This window comes from Ornithorhynchus anatinus, chromosome 17 (genome assembly GCF_004115215.2).
Source record: "Ornithorhynchus anatinus isolate Pmale09 chromosome 17, mOrnAna1.pri.v4, whole genome shotgun sequence".
Taxonomy (NCBI): Eukaryota; Metazoa; Chordata; class Mammalia; order Monotremata; family Ornithorhynchidae; genus Ornithorhynchus; species Ornithorhynchus anatinus.
In genome coordinates, this window is record NC_041744.1 from 22916764 (window position 1) to 22936613 (window position 19850).

Sequence of the window (19850 nt, forward strand, 5' to 3'; positions counted from 1 at the left end):
AGTGAACAGTGACACCTGTTTGGTGAATATCAATTTTGCCTGAAAGTACATAGTAAAATGGCATGGTCAATGCCTGTTTAACGAAAATCACATGTACTGTTGAATCCGTTTTCAGTTTTCACGCCTTATTGCCACTTATCATGGAGACATGAAATCTGCACCTGAACCTGTTTAATTTCACATGTAACTCCTCTGTCAGATCTTGATTTTCCAATCCACCCAGAGAGCAGTTTGGAAGCTACTGCGGCAAAGTTTGCCAGCCAACCCTTACTCTCATGTAATCTATTCAGATCAATCCTCACCACCATGCAGTATAGACATAATTTCAAAGTGATATTTCATTTCTAATTTCACTATCTTTTTATATCATTCATCCCTGTCTCTCCCATTATAATGAGAAGCATCATTCCATAGTGGAAAAGAACCCAGGTGAATTGGGACCTGGGTTCTAAATTCCATCTCTGCCCCTTGCCTGCCGTGTGACCTTGGGAAAATCACTTTACTGTTTTGTGCTGTTGATTTTCTCACTTGTAAAATGGGGATTAGCTGAGCTCATCCCTAGACTGTGATCTCGTCTGTAGACTGTGAGCTCGTCTGTAGACTGTGAGCTCGTTGTGGGCAGGGAATGTGTCTGCCGGTTATATTGTACTCTCCCAAGCGTTTAGCACTGTGCTTTGCACACAGTAAGCGCCCAATAAATACGATTGAATGAACACAGTCCACGTCCCACATGGGGATCCGCCTTATCCGATTTTAGGGATGGGTAAATGAGGCGCAGAGAAGTTGGGTGACGCCCCAAGATCAAGCAGCAGAAAAGTGGCAGTATGAGGATTAGAACCCAGACCCTCTGACTCTTAGGCCCGTGCTCTTTCCCTAACCAAAGCTTCCTCGCTGCTGACGTTGGAAACGGTGCCCATCAAGTTTGGGCGGCCGGATTCCCAGAGCTGGGCCCAACTTTGTGGGCAACAAGATTAGAGCAATAAGGAGGATGCGGCTTTGACTAGCAAGCGTTGCACGAATTCTTCAGCTGACTGGCAGCAGCTGAGGAAGACCTCAGTACGGGTTATCCTGCATGTGTCTGGAGTAGAGGTGGTAGAATCCAATCCTGGCACCCGGGGAGGAGAAGGAGGAGGGTGGCGAGGGAAGGTGGCTAACCGAGGCGGTGGGGAGGGGGCACCGCTGGGGAGGGGGCGGGAGGACCTGCGCTCTGCACCGCTGCTGGCAAGAGCAAGGGAGAGGAGAAGGATCGGCTCCTCCTCGGGTTGGGGGAAGATGCAGAAGACCCCAGGTGAGTGTTCAGACTGAGGGGGAGGAGGGACTCCTGGGTCCCAACGTCCCGGGAGGGTCTCGGGCACCACCCATGCAGGGAGGAGGGCCAAGCCAGGCTGGGCCAACGAGGACCAAACGCCGCATCTGCTCCAAGGGAAGAGGGAGATGGAGGGGGGAGGTAGCCGTTTGCACTTGGAGGTTCGAGGGGAGAAAACTGCGGGGTCACATCGTCCCTAAAAAGGGGGAGGGAAGGGGTTGGGCGGGGACTCAGGTCAACTTGGGAAGGACCTAGGGGGCGTAGCTGATGACCGTTGCAGGAAGGGAGGGATGGGGAAGAGGGAGGCTTCCTCTCTCGACGGCCCCTGAATATGCCGATAATTGGGTCTCAATGCTTCGTGGATTCACTTCATTTCCTCAACCATCTCTCCGAAAATTATTCCCTTCCCCCGCCATTATCTGTAAACGGCAAAACTTAAGAACAAGCTATGAAGCAGTCCTCATAGGGAAAACCGTATTTTTCAAGGGGAGCTTTTTTGGCGGGGGGGAGGTGGGGGCGGGATAGTGACTCTTTTTGCTCTGGAGAGTCCCTCTATACCCTCACTGAAGGTAGAGGGAAAGAAATCCTTGAGGTAGTCTTGGAAATGAAAGGATGGATATATCCTTCAAGTATTTTTTTTTCATTTTAATTTTCACCGATGGGTCGTGTTTTGAGTGGAGATAGGGCAGGGGCAGGCTGACTCTTCTGAGGACTTGTGTTATTAATTCTGGGTTAGCAAGTGCTTCTTGGGAGAAATAGTCTGTGGGTTATAAAGTTATAGTTTCAACACATAAAACATAATAGCTCATAATATGATTACAGTATAGTGGATTGCAGTAAGCATTTTATTTTTTGGGGGGGAACTGATGCATATGCAAAGTGTGGTGCTACCAGGAAGGATGATATGGTAGGTTAAAGCGCAATTGGGATTAGTATTGAGATGAATGTGTATCATTTTGACAGTACTATAAAAGCATGTGGCATGTAATTGTGCAGGTTTCAGGATTGTCTGGGTGTGAAACATCCATAGCAACAAAATTGGAACATGTCATTCAAAGAATTAAACATCCAGATGACTAGAATGAAGCCTTCACTAGTGTTTTTAGGTATGCAAAATAGTTTGTTCTTTAAATTACAAGTTCATCTGTATTTGGGAAGTTAGGTGAAAGAACTACCTTTTTCATGTCTATTTACCTTACATTTCCAGAAAAACAAAACAAAAGCCACTTAAATATCCACAGATACTAGGGGCTAATTCTCTTTTGTGCAAAAACTTGAAAGTTTGGGCCTTTGGACATTAGGTTTCACAAATGGAACCAAGGGTTTCTGGGTTCCAGATAAAGACATCTCTGGCACATGCAATTTTCTATGTGTCCTCGTTTTCCCTTAAATTCAGTCTCAGGCTTTACTAATTTAATATCATGTGAAGAATTTTCTGGAACCTCAGTCAAGGCAATTACATATATATATGTTTATTTCCTCAGTCAAATGATCAGTGCTTTATAGAAAACTTTTTTTTCCTCTACTCTCACCTTCTTTTTCTACCTCCCCCCTCAATTTTTACTTCTGTGAATTAAAATAATTATAGTTTGCTTTTTTATGGTATTTTGCTAAGCGCTAATTATGTGTCCGGCACTGTACTAAGTGCTGGGGTAGATGCAAGGTAATTAGGTTGGACACAGTCCAGGATCCACATGGGGCTCACTAAATCCCCATTTTACAGATGAGGTAATTGAGGCCCACAGAATTTAAGTGACTTGCTCAGGGTTCCACAACAGTCACATGGAGGAGCCAGTATTAGAACCCAGGTCCTCTGAATCCCAACACCGTGCTCTTTCCACTAGACCATGCTGCTTTCAGGGTAAACTGCCAAACTTCACACTGAATAAACTTCTAAGCTTTTGTGAAAAATTGAAGCGTGGCTATATGCCATGCAATTACAGAAAGAGAAGAGATTTGGGTGAAATCCTTCGGCTTGGTTCAAAATGTTATTTAAATCATGCTACCCTGCCTGAAAACTTTGGGGCACAAGCTGGGATACCCCTGACCTGATAGTCTCAGCTTTCTTTCTCTGACTTTCAAAGGAAGAAAGTATTGCCTAAAATCTTTGGAGAATCAAGTTGTCATCCCATCATCCATTGCTCTCCCTTAGCCTCTTATATAGACAACCAACACTTGTAAGGTCATGCGTGGGCTGTGAGAAGCAGACAGAATTGGGAGCCAAGTTTAATCAAAAGCACCATTCTTAGCCTCTATATGAGCAAAGCAGAAACCACAATCCTACACTTTGGGGGAGGCTTTGGGGAGATGCTTTGTAGAAGAGTTATTTGACTGGCAAACCCAGCTGTCTGAAATATTGGCTACCTTAATGTAGTTCAGAAGCCTACATAGTCAGACCCTCAGGTAACTCCAGATCACTATGCTTGTCTGGGCTGCTAATAGGATTGCCGGGAAAAACCCACCAGTTAACTCCACCGTCTTCTCCCATTTCCTACCAGAACCCCCAGTGACGTGGCTTGGTTGGCCCACAATCTCTTCTGAACAATTTCTGGAACCAAGGAGAACTTGATTCCTGAGCGATCACAGCCTCTTTATTATTTTCTGCTGCACAGGATTATACTGTCAGATGACTGGCTGAGCCCTGAAAAAAGCCTTCTGAGAGGAAAGAAGGCCAGTGTGTATCTTCAGCCTGCAGCATCCATCCATGACACAGCATGCCAGAGTGAGAAGTTGAGACGTAAGTGTTCATGTTTCATTGTGACAAAGCTTGATTTTTTTTCCTAGTTCTGGAATCTGGGACATATGGTCCTGACTGCTGGCATGGGGAGCAGCTGTGGGAACATGCAGAAGGTCTTTACCAGATGCCCCTGCCCTCTTTTTGTTCCTAATTTTGGCATTTCAGTCCTCTGGCCTCTGGTAGATTGGGTGCATGGCAAAGCAAGAGGACTGGGCACTGCCAGGGCCTGGCCTTTCTATGTTCCCATTAGGAGCTTGTTTTTCAGTGAACAGTGAAAATAAAATTAACTCATCATTACTTATGTATGCTTTTCTTCTTCTTTTCTTCTTTGCTGTTCTCTCATTCCTGTCCCTTCTTTTTCCCTCTCTCCCTTCAGCCTGCTTCTTCCTCACTGTCTCCTTCTTGTTGTTTCTTCTTCACTCACTCTGCCTCTGGGTAATATTAAATATAAGAAAAGAGTAGGACAAGAGTTTTAAAGGACACCAGTTTCATCAAATGCCAAGTGATAAATGACTGCTCTTTTGATGTAGTGTTTTTTAGAACTTTGAAGGTGGAAAAGAGCATTATGTTGGGCTGACTTGGTGTAGAGTTCAGGAACAGGAAAAATTGGTCTCTAATGATGGTGTGGTGGTGAGGTGAGTGTACTGGGCCCTTAGCTTAATTTTGAACTACTGCCTTGGTTCATCACTTAGCTACCTGGGTCTTTATACCCTCCTCTGAGATGTTGTGGGTGGTGGTATCAGGGCTATATCCATTGAGTTCTTCAGAGTGACAGAGTTAGCTTAACGTGACAAGAATCTGTCTTTGCCACAACTCTGGTTTTAAGAATTTGTGAAGCTCAGTCCCCTCTCCTCAGGACCACAGAAGAGGAGGAGGAGGAGAAGAAAGAAACTTAGGTTCAATCCAAAGATTGAGTCCAAGGGACCTGGCCAGGGCATGGAAGAAATGGAGAAAATGGGAACATGGAGATGCCAACACTGTGTCTCTTGATTTGTAGAGTCCTGAATTATTCCAAGTCAACAGGACAGGACTTGTATTCATTTCATTAGAGCTTTAATTCAAGCAGAGAATTAACTTGTCTTCTCAAGTCCATCTGTATATGGATAGCAATTTACCATCATCTTTGAGTAAGAAATGCAGATCTGTGTGTTTGGGTGTCCTGTATATATAATAGAGGCAGAACCAGACAAACCACCAGTCACATAGAGGAAAGAGTTGAGAGATTGAATACCTGGGTTCTATTCACTCATGTGCCTCTGGCTTTCTGGGTGACTCCAGGAAAGTCACTTAGCCACTCAGTGCCTCAGTTCTCCCTCCTGTAAATGAAGATAACAACACCTACCTCCTCTCACCTCACAGGGATGTTATGAGGTTGAAATGACACGATGTGAAAGTGCTTTGGAAAATCTCAAAGCATTATAGTGACTCAAGATATTAATATTCATTCATTCAATCATATTTATTGAGTGCTTACTGTGTGCAAAGCACTGTCCTAAGCACTTGGGAGAGTAAAGTATAACAACAAATGCAGAAATTCCTGCCCACAACAAGCATCTAGAGAGGGCATGCTTAGTAACCAGGGAAGGACTTGGTAATAGAAAATAGGTTTTGGGGGCTATAAAATAATCATATTCTCTAACCAATCACTGAGAGTAGTGTCCTGTTGGCAATTAAGCAGGTTTTCTATTTGCATGGTACATTTTTCTATTTATGGTTTGAGTGACAGAGTCTGGGCTACTTCAGATGAGAACAAAGCTACAATTAGGGTTTTTTAACCTTAAAAACATGTAGTTGTTGTGATATGATGAACACAATTCATCCAGTTGACTCTCTGTGAATCTGTGAATGAGTCTATTTGCACCTCCAGGGTGGAAAACTATAGTTCCTGAATTGAGTAGTGGTCTTTGAATCCAGGTATTTTAGATAATTTTCTAAATTTTCTAAGGCGGTATTCTCCTCCTTACCTTTTCATCGCCCTGATTTCACTGAGAAAATGTGAGCTCTTGGCCACTTGGACCTGTTTTCATTCCTCAATTTAATTTTTTTTTTGAGGGGGGAATGATTTTATAAGCTATTGCTATTTAGTTCATTTTCCTCATTTTAAATAGGCACAACAGTACTTTACCTTGTGACCCTTGAAATAAAGGGGTGCATCACATGGGAAAAATTGTGCACATTTTAAGTTATTTATTTCCTTAGGGTAAGAAGAAATCCTTGGTGGAAGGAGAGTATTGCTGTAGTCATCCCCTCTTAATTCCAGCTACTTGTCTGTTTATTGACTTCGGTGTTATTGAAATAGTATATCATGCAGTCAATAAGTAAGGGTCAGGGATTGCCTGAGCTAATTCCTTAGTAGAATGAGTATTTGGGCCTCAATTGCTGCAGTGACCAGCAGGTAGCATCTTACATGAAGCCAGAGTCAAACAATCATGCAACCTGAATTTGTTTATAATCCCCCACAAAGTTCCCTTTTAAAACTGAAATCCATGTTTTGGAGGAATCCTGAGGGATCGATGCAATGCAGGTGACACTTTGTTGCCTGAATGTGGCTTTTTTTTTGAGTTGGACAAAGCAGGCACATTCATCCTTCAAGGCCAGTAATTACACCTGGGTTAACACTTCATTTCAAAATAGCAGCAAGAAGGTGGCATCTTCACACTGTTACAGCTCCCCTCAATCACATTCGACCATTACAAGGTGGATTAATTCTTCCTCTCCTTTTCCTCCCCATAATCATAGCGCTTTCCTTTGAAAAAACTTAAGCCAACCGATCTGAATTAATTGAGCGCATATAAATTCTTACTGCCTTGTTAAGGTCTCCTCTCATTTTTCTTCAAATGATGCCTTGAATGAATGGGATATGCTTTACTGGTTGTTGTATGGGGAGCATTGTCCTAACTAAAAGTTCCTTCCTTCATTTGTCAAAATGAAACCATTAAGAAAAAAGCAAATTAACTTTATCCGATCCCAGGACCGAGATTGACCTTGAAAGCCATAAATTTCTGTAAATAGGAATAGTCCTTTCAGTTGGGGATATTCCTAAGAGAAACCTTGTTGAGATTTCAGAGACTAGCAGATTTCTCCTCTGTGCTGTATCCTTGCCTGGGAGAGCCTCATTCTGACATTGAATGACCGATTTCCCTGAAAGAGTCTGTGTGAAGAGTAAAGTTGACAAAAACTCATTTTAAAGGTGTTAACCTAGGGGAGGGAAAAAAAAACACGTAATTAAAATTCATCCAGAGGATGGGCTGAGAATAAAAATTGACCTGCCTTGATAGCATAAAATTAGCTCAGGATAATTAAAGAATAGACAATTTGACACTTGAGAGAATGTGCATGAAATGAACAGTTGCAGGAAAAAAATGATGGTTGGGAGAAATTCACAGGTTAGAATGGGCTATGCATGTGTTCTAGCCATTAGCTGGATGTGTGTGGGTTTCTGGAAGAAATTTTTTCTAAATGTAACAAGTAAGGCCTGCAAATCAATTTGCCACAACCAACTTTTCTGGGTAGACATCAAATCATTCAGAATGAGCGAGATCTTACCTACTCTGCCTCTCTGTGTTCTTTGTGGTTATCACCATTGGTTGTTAAGCATGTATTGAATTGAGTACTCAGACATGTAGTAAGTGCTCAGGAACATGCAATAGAAGTAACAGAAATGACCTTTACCCTTGAAGGAGCTTACAGTCTAATGGTTCATCCTCACCACCCACTCAACAGAGCTGTAAGAGGACAAAAAAAGAAAAAGATTACAGAGTCACTGCTTCACTGCCCACTGACTCCTCCCGTAACAATCACAGAGAAATGTTGGCTGTGGAATAAGCTGTATGTTGGCATTATACAGCATCTGGCTGAAGTGGGTTGGATATAGCATTTTGGCAGCCAGCTCTCAGTGGAATATATTCAATCTAAGGTAATAAATAAATTCCACCTTGCCAAATCTGAAGGAGATTTCCAGAGAAGAGGCTATGTCTTTAGCTTCCTGGTTTCCCCCTCAATTTCTTTGGGCAGTGAGGTTTATCTTAAATTAGTACCCTACAGCAAAATTTGTAGAATTAATCTACCATTAGCAAGTCAAAAAAAGTAATTGAAAGTCATTAAACTAAGAAAATAAGAATGATCATCCCTGGGTTAAATGATTGATTTAGTCCAGTGTTCGAGTGGATGCAAAACCAGTTGTTTTCAATTTTCACAAAAAAAAGATTAAAATTTAAGAAAGTGTGTTTGGTTAAAAGAAAGAATTTACTTAACATTTGCATTAGGTTTTTGAAGAAGACTGAACAAGTTCAATTTCTGGATATTTTAAAGGAAAGAAGGCATCCAACTATCATAGTTTATTAAGGCATTCTCCTGCCTAAAGGTAGGGGGCTGGACCAGTTGACTGCAGAAAATAATTTTCCAAACTCATTTTCTGAGAAGTAACTCTCTTTGATACATGGAATTTGCACTAAATGTGTTGTTAATCTGAAATCCATGTTCTAATTCTATACTTCTATTGCACAGTAGGTTAAGAACAATTCTAAACTTTCACTACTAACCTTAAATTGATAGTTTTCCAAGTTTTTGAGAGATTTTTCTGAATGTTATTCAGCATAACTTTTTTGTGCAAGGGTTCATTTCAAATACAATGCCATTGTTCTATTAGTCATCATTAGGTTGGTGCAGGGAATATTTGGTGATGTAAATATAAAAGATTAGTGGTAATGGTAATTGCATGACACCAGTATTATTGTCCACTGGCTGGAAACTTTTGTTGTTCACAGGTTTTTCCAGTAGGCTATACTACTGAGTAGTTTAAATCTCCTGGCACTCTATTAAATTTTTTTTTTTAATTATCCCTGAAAGCCCCATTTCCCAGTCTTCCATGTGATAGTCTATTGACCTTGGTCAACTATCACATATTCTTAATGGATTACAGCAGTATTGCAAGCATATGTTATTAACAAACAAGAAAGAAAACAAATGGGCTTTTGCTCCAGAAGTCAATTCTATTGATTCTTATCTGTTAACAGAAAGGTAGGTTTTGCATATAATTGGGTATAAGGAGTTCAGGTTAACTGTAAGCCCGTCAAACGGCAGGGACTGTCTCTATCTGTTGCCGACTTGTTCATCCCAAGCGCTTAGTACAGTGCTCTGCACATAGTAAGCGCTCAATAAATACTATTGAATGAACTGTATACTGAGGAAAATTTAAGAACCAGCATGAAATTCCTATTAAATACTGGTAGGTTTCCCTTCCTGAGCTCTCTGACTTCATCCATATGTTCTTTCTCTTTTTTTTTCTAACCAGTTCTTGGTATTCCAGTGAATTTGGGTTGTTTTTGATGAAATAACCAAATGATGATATGCAGTAGATAAAAGATAATCAGGTCCCACATGAGGCTCACGGTCTAAGTAGGAGGGTGTAAAGGTGGTGAACCACTTTGCAGATGAGGAAACTGAGTCATAGAGAAACTGTGACTTGCCCAAGGTCACACAGGAGGTACATGGTGGAGATGGGATTAGAACCAAGGTCCTCTGACTCCCAAGCCCATGCTTTTTCCATCTAGTTCCAGAATCCCTGAACCTAAAAGAGGCTTGTCAACTTTAATGGTTCGAAATTAGAAGCAAGAAAATTCAAAGCACAACTCAGTCTTTGTTTTTTTATGGTATTAAGTGATTACTCACTGCCAAGCATTCCAATAGACACTGGGGTAGAAATAGGGTAATCTGATTGGACTCTGAACCTATCCCACGAGGGACTTAGACCCTAAAAATTAGGAAATACGGGTACACATTATACCCACTTTACAGATAAGGAAACTGAGATTCGTTGAGATTATGAATTGCTACAAGATTCTGGTGTAGCATTCTGGAAATACCCCCTTCAGATTGTCTATATTTAATTGTAAGCTGCTGATAAAATGTTTGCTCAAATCCATTGTACTACAGGAACTATTTTTTCCCACAATCTCTTCTAATGTACCTTTTCAGCAAGAAACATCTCCCATTGTCTTACATGTTCTGTTGACATAAGTGTGATTAGTATCCAGCTGTGGAATTTAGCGAAACAGTTGCCCATTGTGATTTATGGGGTGATCTCTGCTTCACTAAGCACATATCAGTAGGGAATGTATCAAATGTATCTGCCTTTAGTACCACCAAAGTTAGTTCTGATTCCAAATCCAAGTGTGTTTTGCGGCCTTAGGCTTCTGAATATAGAAATGAATTTTTAGTGTTTTGTCTGATGTGCTTATAGAGTCCATTCTATGACTGAGGACTCAAGTACACAGGTAATGCAGTAGGAGAGGAAATAGTGTACTTCCCTACATTGGCTTTTCCTAATGTTCTTGAACTTTAAAAAAAACAAACAAAACCTGTCACTTATATGGCAACGGATAGATAGAAATGGCCCTAAAAGAACTCTCACAAAAGGCAAGTGAGTTTTGCAAAGGTACGAAAGACTTTTCAATATTGCAAACTTTGTCTGCCCATTTCTCTCTAAATAGCTCAGCATTTAACAATTAAGTTCTGGATGGACATCACCGGAACAGAATTGAATTTATGCCAAGGGACAAGGAAAAAAAAAACACTTGTACATAATAAAAATGACCAACTATTCTAATGTTTTACCAATGGTGTGAGGATGATACAAATAATAATAATAATGTTGGTATTTGTTAAGCGCTTACTATGTGCTGAGCACTGTTCTAAGCGCTGGGGTAGACATAGGGGAATCAGGTTGTCCCACGTGGGGCTCACAGTCTTAATCCCCATTTTACAGATGAGGGAACTGAGGCCCAGAGAAGTTAAGTGACTTGCCCACAGTCACACAGCCGACAAGTGGCAGAGCTGGGATTCAAACTCATGAGCCCTGACTCCAAAGCCCGTGCTCTTTCCACTGAGCCACGCTGCTTCTCTGATAAGGGAAATAAGGGATGCTATCATGCAATGTGGAATTAGTTCTCTGGCTTTTTGAATTTTAATTAAAATCTTGTTCTCAGAGAGATTAGATTTTTCTCAATCTAACCAGATTTCTTTCAAAGTTGGACCTGAGTACCCTTGCTAATTTGTTCATTCAGGATTAGAAAATGAAACCCAAAGATACTGGCCTGTAATTGTGGTTTTCTTATTGGTTTTCTCTAAGGGGTGGGAGGGAAATATTACATGTGCACACTGGGTCAGGCAGGATAAGCAATTGCTTACCATCAGTGTCAGAGTTGGAGGAAACACCAATTCCATTGGCATTTGCAAGCACATTCTGATCCTGCTGATAGATCAGATACCCTCTGTGGTCAGTTGAAAAGAACTTTTTCTGAAATTTTATCCTCCATTAGGAGGGAGAAGACACTGTCAATTGAAGGAAACTGATAAGTATGTGAGACTCAAGCTGGGTTATCAAATTGGCAAGTAGAGCATAGCCATAAATGATTTCTCAAGAAATATCTAAGCAATACCTGCTTGAGCATTACTAGCAACTTGTTTTTCCTGTGTGAGACATTTAATATGCTGACAACCAGTTGACTAGCCCAAAGAAATCTTTGCATGAGTCAACTGTTAAAACACTTTTACTCTTAATTTGAGAATATTTTGTTGCAAGATAGAGTTTTTCTGGACTGAGACTATTAAACCTCTTGTTTACTAACTTTTATTTACTTTTATTTATTTCATCCTTAGCCTTCTACTGCCATCTATTTGTAGATTGTAGAAAAGTAGTATGGTGTCATGGTTAGAGCACGGGAGTCAGAAGGTCATGGGTTCTAGTTCCGAGTCCACCACTTATCTGCTGTATGACCTTGGGAAAGTCAGTTCACTTCTCTGTGCCTCAGTTACCTCATCTGTAAAATGGGGATTGAGGCTATGAGCCCCAGGTGGGACAGGGATCATGTTCAGCCCAATTTGCTTGTATCCATCCCAGGGTTTAGTATAATGCCTGGCCCACAGTAAATGCTTAAAAAACACCACAGTTGTTGTTAGTAGCAGTAGAATTTACATCAACATTTTCTTATAGGTTTCCAAGAACTGCTTCAGGTATGTGCTTTACAGAGGGAAAAGTCCCCTTTGAGAGTATTTCTGGTTCTGTTTTTGTGGACTTCTAAGCTACTCTTGTAGTTATGGCATGAGTACATGACTTTTAATGGAAAATTGATGAATTTACTGGTATCCAAACACTTGAGATTAAACAATGCATTTCCAAATAAGGCACTGTGCCCAAGTCACTTCGAATGGTTTACATACCATTAGACAACTTACCTTCAGATTTGATCGATAATCTTCAAGAATTGAGGCGTCACTTAATTTCAAGGTCCAGACATCCCTGGCTCATGAGATGGAATAATCAATCAGTGGTATTTATTGAGCACTTATTGTATGCAGAACATTGCACTAAGCTTTTGGGAGAGTATAATATGACCGTTGGTAAACACCTTCTCTTTCCATCAGCTTAATGTCTAGAAGGGCAGGCAGATATTAAAATTAATCATGGATATGTACCTAAATGCTGAGGGGCTGAGGGTGACGTGAATAGCAAATTCTTAAAGGATAGAGAGCCAAGAAATACCCACAGTCCCATCAGCAATTCACTGCTGTTATAGCCCTTTCTTGGTGAGACTGACAAGAGAGCCATCTGCCTCCCCCTGCTATTCTGTTCCTATTCCTTCATAATTCACATTTCTCTGTCTTATTCCCACTGCAACCCAGCCGGTGCAGTTCACTCATGGCTCAGTGGAAAGAGCAGAGGCTTGGGAATCAGAGGTCATGACTTCGAATCCCAGCTCTGCCTCTTGTCAGCTGTGTGACTGTGGGCAAGTCACTTAACTTCTCTGTGCCTCAGTTACCTCATCTGTAAAATGGGGATTACCTGTGAGCCTCACGTGGGACAACCTGGTTACCCTGTATCTGCCCCAGCACTTAGAACAGTGCTTGGCACATAGTAGGCGCCTTATAAATACCAACATTATTATTATTATTAATAATGCCATCAACCTCACTGGGCCTAAATTTCATCTTTCACCACCCACCACCAACTCTTTTGCTCACACTCTCCATCCTGTCTGGAATTCCCTCCCCCTTAACATCTCGCAGACCACTTCTCTCCCTATCTTAAAAGCCCTTCTAAAATGTCTTCTCCTCCAAGAGGGAGTCCCTGATTGATCTCTCATCTTTCTATTCCTACTCTCACCTATTCACTTGAGTTTCACTCCTTAAGCACTTCAGCATTTACCTTCCTCCTACTCCCAGTAGCACTTCTGTACCTGTCTTTAGACTTGCTTACTTTCCCCTATCTACTTTCAGCTTTGGAAATAGTAGTGTTTGTGTGCATAGTAGGAACAAGAGGCCTTTTATGTTTGACTTATGCAATTATCATCTGAAGTAATTATCATTATTAACTCCCACTATGGGCTGGCTGAAATCCAATTTATGTACTGCTCCCTGACTCAGTTTAGAATTTCTTTGGACAATTGTTCAGTTAAATGACCTGCCCGGCTAAATGGCAAGGAGAAGTAGCAAACAATGGAATATCTTCTCTTTTTCTTTTCTGCTTTTAATACACAGAGCTTAAGAATGTGATGGCTGGAGGGCAAGGATACAGCTCTAGAAGTGGGAAGATGTGGACCCATGGACTATTAACAGTAATTCTAATGGTATGGACCGGCTGGGGGAGCGCACAAGGGCAAGGTAAGTGCAGAATTTCCTGATCAACAGTGGACCCTTGTGGTCTGTTGGCATAATGTTTGATCTTGAATCATTGAGTAGTGCCAACATGGCAGGCTTTTGAGAGAGAGCACTTAGGGAAACACAGCTGTTGATTTGTTGTAGAGTTTGTTCCGAGAAGCTTGCTCTTTAGGCAACTTGTGGGAGAGTTATGAAATTCTTTTTGGTTTGTCAAACCAGAGTTTTGAAGTGGTGTAATCTGGACTTTGGATTGGACGTTGCGTGGTCTTCCATTTTCTGCATGCTTTGAAACTAATATATGAAACTTGGTTTAAGTGCCTCTGCTGCATTGATAATGTATCATGGGTCAAAGGAGGACTTATTTTCCGGATATTGTCAGCAGAAAATTGCTCCCAGGTGTTTCTACTGCTTAGGCTTTATGTTTGAGTAGAACAGAAATCTATTTTAAAATGAAAACTTGGCATCTTTAAGTTGGTGGGGAGAAGAACTATAAAGAGCATTTTTAAATGGCTGTATCTTGTTGATCCTGACAGTGAATATTTTTGCAGCTAGTAAGTGATACTTAATTTACGATGCACTGAAGAAACTAGGAAGCAAAGGAGAGGAGGAAGAGAAACCAGAAAGAGATATTTCTTGTTGATGTACCAAGCTCCTTCCTGTAAATTATTGTTCTAGAGAAGCTGCAAAGTGATTCTGTCCTTAAATTTACTCAGCAGAGGAGGAAAAGAGGGATGTCTTTGGTCCACTAATCTCAAGAACAACAAAAACTGGAGTCTGCCAAAAATCAGGTCTTTATTATATGGTCCCATTATGTGGTGGTATTATTTCTTGAGGCTAATTTGAAAAACCAAAGGGCATAAATTATACTGAATATCAATTGTGTTAGAAATGTAAGTTTACAACATGAGTATGAAAGGGTCTCGATGGTTTCAGTATAGAGGAAGCATCTTTTTGACACAATATGAATTTTATAAGAAGCCATTAGTAGTCTGTTTCTGCTGTGTTTATAATTTGAAAAAATCTATTAAGCATTGGAGCCAGTTTCTCTGTGCAGAAAGTGGTGTGACAGGTACATTATTTTAAATGAGTTTCCAGTGTACAATAGTGTAATGCAATCACTTTATGACTATTGAAAGTGAGTTGGGAAAAGATCAATTGATTGCTCATATCTGTTTCCCGAGAACTGATGGTGAGAGTTGTATATATGAAAGTCTCTTTTTTGGTTGAATTACTTTTTCTAATATTGTTAGTATACTTAGCTTCTTTCAAGATTATCCACAAGTGAAATTGTTACTGCTCTATGCAATTTGGAGTCATATTCCATGTGAACCCTATTACTATTTTCAGTTGTATAATCAGGGTTTTATAGCTAACCTTTTAGAATGAAATGTGTTTGGGATTTAAAATTAGTGTTTAATAGCTAAGAAAATATATTTTTATATGTCCCAGGGAACTCAACTTGCTCTCCTTGATTGTAACAACTACAGTGCTACAGTGTTGTAAAAAAAAAAAAAAAAGATTGTTAAATACCATTTTTATGGCCTAATATTTAAAGAAAAATCTGTAAACAACACCTATTTGAAATTGCACCTTGCTCAGGAAGTCTTTTATTACTTTGTTGAGGCTTAAGATGCTACAAGGATGCAAAGAGGCAGCATTTTTGACATAGAGATCCAACCAGATATGTAAAATGATATAGCTGAAAATAACTGCCTACTGAATTCAGAAGAATGCATTTTCATTAAATTGGGAGTGAGGCAGTGAAGCAAAGTTTTCATTAATAAAAAAAACACTCATTTAAGAAATGAGTGAGGCAAAATTGCACCTGTGAAGCTGACTTAAAAACATGTAGCGGTTTTTGGCAGGGGATTAGTTTTTGTTTTCATTCATTCCTAGGTCGTTTTCAGTAGTTCTTCCCAGTAACAGTGACTGTGCTGTTCTTAGACTTGATTCTGTCTATAATAGTTCTTTTGATCTTCCTTTGTGGTACACAATTTCCTTCTTTGACCAATGACCCGTGTATATAAGAAACGCTTCTTGAAATTGATCTTAACTGTAGCTCCAGTTGAATGTTAGATGGGAAAATGCAAGTTATGTGACTTTTATTTACCACGGTAAGAAGATAATTAATGGTAAATGAGCTAAGGGGCAAATAGAAAGCACTATGGAAACTTTTTGGCTATTGTGAATTTGTGGGGTTTTTTTCTCCTTTTACTGACTGCTGGTGTGATTGAAACAAATTATTTGTCAGTAATTAGCAATTCCTAAAATTATAATTGCTAAGTGAACCTGCCCTGCATTTTAAAGCTTGGACAAGTATTCTATTAGGACATATCAGTAATGCAAAACCACTGCTTTTTTATATTGCTACTTTATCCCCTAGGCCTGAACTTTCATGTTTGGTTTAAGAAACGTACCATATGCATTACTAAGTGTGGCTCTGTGACTATAAATGATTTTTTAATCATAAAATTTGACCTGAATAATCTCTTAGTGGTGAAAAGAAAATCAGAAATTGAACAAAATTGAATGAATCTTGGTTTGGGAACTTTCTTGCCTTGGTCTTGGGTTCATATCAATAGGAAGATTATGAAGTTCAATTTTAGCAAAATATGAAAATTAGGAATTTACTAAAGGAACTTTATAACACATGTCTCCCTGATCAAAAAAAAAAAAAAAAGCCAACGAACCAATCTGCTTCCCTAGATGCATTCAAATTTTCCTCAGGGGAAGAAGTTGAACTTTGGATGAATGCCAGTTTAAGGAAAATGCTTCCTTTGGAGAAAATTCTCACAATTAAGTAGGCCAGATCAGTGCTCAGGACACATTAGTATTTTATCATTTCACAGAAACTTAGCAAGCTCTTCCATGAGAATAGAAACAACCTAATAGACTCACATAACTGGGTGATTTGAGGGTGGTCAATCAAAACTAGGCAGTAGAATCCTAATCATGTATTTAAAGGCATATGGAAATCTTCCCTTCAAATTACATTCAAATAGCCGGTACTCAGGTCACAGCAGAAATATGTAACCAAGGTAGACTGGTTAAAATTCAAAATCTCCATGATCAATGCCTATGATTATTCAAGACTGCAGAATTCAGCATACTAACTGGTAACTTGAACATCTTTACGACTAAGAGTACTAACCTTATTTTTTATTGAATCCCCCATAAAAAAAGATGAATGACTTTCTGTCTAGTCACAAAGACTTCAGGATTGAGAGCAGTGCAAAAAATTGATTATATTGTCAGTTGTTTGCCTATCACCATTTGTATTCACTTGTTCCTGCCACTAGTGCTTTTGCTGGGAACATGGATTGCAAACAGAAAGTTGGCAGGCACAGGTTCCCATTTTGTATATTGGAGCATTTTCTCAAGGTACTGGAACCTAATGCCACTCAAGACATTCTTGAGCCCCAGAGCCATTAGGATAAATCAAAATATTCTGAAATACTCTAGTCCTATCATGAAACACAGTAATAATCTGCTAAAATGATAAAGAGGGGACTATAAGAGTGCTAAATTCATTATTAATATGCTTACTGTTCATTTCTTTGTCATTTTTACCAATTTCAAATTTGTGGCTTTACTTGGCACAAGACAGAAAAAAGAACATTATTGATACTTGCAGAAAAAAGTTCCAGGCAAATAGGTACTTGTAATTTTAAAAATTTCTGGTCTTTTATGAAGTTTGCTTTGAAAATTTCTGTAATAGATATTGTCATTCTTACCTGGACATGGGCCAAGGAAAATATACAGTATGCCTTAAGGTTAGACAAGGAAAATATACAGTATGCCTTAAGGTTAGATTCTAAGTTGTATTTCAATGGACAGATAAACTGTGAAATTCCTTTTAAAATGTGTGATTGCTTAAGAAAAAAGATGCCTTTTAAATCTAATTTAATTTAATGTTGGTATTTGTTAAGCGCTTACTATGTGCCGAGCACTGTTCTAAGCGCTGGGGTAGACATAGGGGAATCAGGTTGTCCCACATGGGGGCTCACAGTCTTAATCCCCATTTTACAGATTGGGTAACTGAGGCCCAGAGAAGTTAAGTGACTTGCCCACAGTCACACAGCTGACAAGTGGCCGAGCCGGGATTCGAACTCATGACCTCTGACTCCAAAGCCCATGCTCTTTCCACTGCGCCACACTGCTTCTCTAATCTAGTGAAAGCCTGTATTTTTATCCATTCTAATAAATAAAATGGATTTGGAGTATGGTACACAGTACTCCAAATGCTTTCTCAGGGAAAGTAACACTTTCCTTTAATCAAGTAAAGTTGAGTTTATTAAATTGTGGTGTTTTATAAAATTATATATTTCCTGGAATATATTATGTTGGGGGCAAAATCGAGACAGTAAGAATAATAATTTGTTAAAGGATCAAAACTTAATGCATTTATATACTGAATGAATGTGTTAAGTCATATTTTAGCAGCATGCACAAAAAAGTTGTCATTTACAATTTTACATTTATGTGACTATTTTAAAGAATGTTAAGGGAAGGTGAAAATAGCTTCATCTTTTTATTGATTGCAAAATGACCATCTCTTTTTATTGATTGCAAAATGATCATCTGGAGGGCTTGAATGTTGTAGATAGGCTTTGACTTGTGCCTTTTGGCTCTGTATTTTTTGGAGGGATGAAGTTAATTAGACATTAATTTCTTCAATGGTGGCCACTCAAGCAATTTTGCTACGTGGGCCTTTAGTATTGTTTGGAATGGTGAGTTTTTACTGTGTTCTCTTGGATGGTTTGGTTTACACATGATAAATGTCATTGTACCTCTTTGTTTTGATACTAAATCATTGCCTCAAGTCCTGGCATGGTGACACATGCAGAAATGACCCATAATTCGTCCTTGACATTTTGATAAATAATATGAGGTGATCAAACTCTTCTATGATAGTGAATTTGAAGTGCTTCAAATAATGGCAGCTGTAATTTGTAGCTGACAGGTCAATATTATTGCCAGAAGTTATCACATAAACTGTCACTACCACTTGGGAGTTTAGGAAGTGGGTTAAGTGTGTCTGTGAATGAAAGAAATATATCTTCTATTGTAATCATAGTAATAATATGAGACATCAACGGTGGAACTTGGATAGTATCAAAGATTTAATGCTTAAGCTAAACAGGGTGACCATACTTATCTTTGCCAAAAGATGTGGTTTCTGGCCTCCTTTCCCTTGGGGTGGAGGGAAGAGAGTCTTGCCCACTTCTGAAGAGTTGTCCAGGTGCCAGAGATACGAAAGTATCTACTGTGCCTCTTTTTGCCCAAGGGGACCCTGCGGAACCTGATAGAATTGGGATTGTGTGGCATGCTTTGGGCCCGCCACCTAAAACTCAACATGAGCAAGACTGAGCTCCTCATCTTCCCTCCCAAACCCGGTCCTCTTCCAGACTTCTCTATCACCGTCGATGGCACGACCATCCTTCCCGTCTCTCAGGCCCGCAATCTCGGTGTCATCCTTGACTCGTCCCTCTCGTTCACCCCACACATCCTATCCGTTACCAAGACCTGCCGGTTTCACCTCTACAATATCGCCAAGATCCGCCCTTTCCTCTCCACCCAAACGGCTACCTTACTATTACGGGCTCTCATTATATCCCGGCTAGACTACTGTGTCAGCCTTCTCTCTGACCTCCCTTCCTCCTCTCTCGCCCCGCTCCGGTCTATTCTTCACTCCGCTGCCCGGCTCATCTTCCTGCAGAAACGATCGGGGCATGTCACTCCCCTTCTTAAACAACTCCAGTGGTTGCCTATCGACCTCCGCTCCAAACAAAAACTCCTCACTCTAGGCTTCAAGGCTCTCCATCACCTTGCCCCTTCCTACCTCTCCTCCCTTCTCTCTTTCTACCGCCCACCCCGCACGTTCCGCTCCTCTGCCGCCCACCTCCTCACCGTCCCTCGGTCTCGCCTATCCCGCCGTCGACCCCTGGGTCACGTCCTCCCGCGGTCCTGGAATGCCCTCCCTCCTCACCTCCGCCAAACTGATTCTCTTTCCCTCTTCAAAACCCTACTTAAAAATCACCTCCTCCAAGAGGCCTTCCCAGACTGAGCTCCTCTTCCCCTTCTACTCCCTCTGCCATCCCCCCTTTACCTCTCCGCAGCTAAAGCCTCATTTTCCCCTTTTCCCTCTGC

At 40.4% G+C, this 19850-nt stretch overlaps 1 protein-coding gene across 7 annotated transcripts in view; it reads left to right on the plus strand.

The window, feature by feature from the left end:
* The first annotated feature begins 1200 nt into the window (after nt 1–1200).
* Nucleotides 1201–19850, plus strand: part of ROBO2 (roundabout guidance receptor 2) — a 1482214-nt gene continuing 1463564 nt past the window's right edge. For all 7 annotated transcript variants that reach the window (XM_029081978.2, XM_039914497.1, XM_039914495.1 and 4 more), the window contains exons 1-3: nt 1201–1288; nt 3919–4043; nt 13581–13703. In XM_029081978.2, coding sequence (XP_028937811.1) covers nt 13595–13703 — 109 coding nt within the window. In that variant the 5' untranslated portion in view covers nt 1201–1288; nt 3919–4043; nt 13581–13594. The remainder of the gene's footprint in view (nt 1289–3918; nt 4044–13580; nt 13704–19850) is intronic.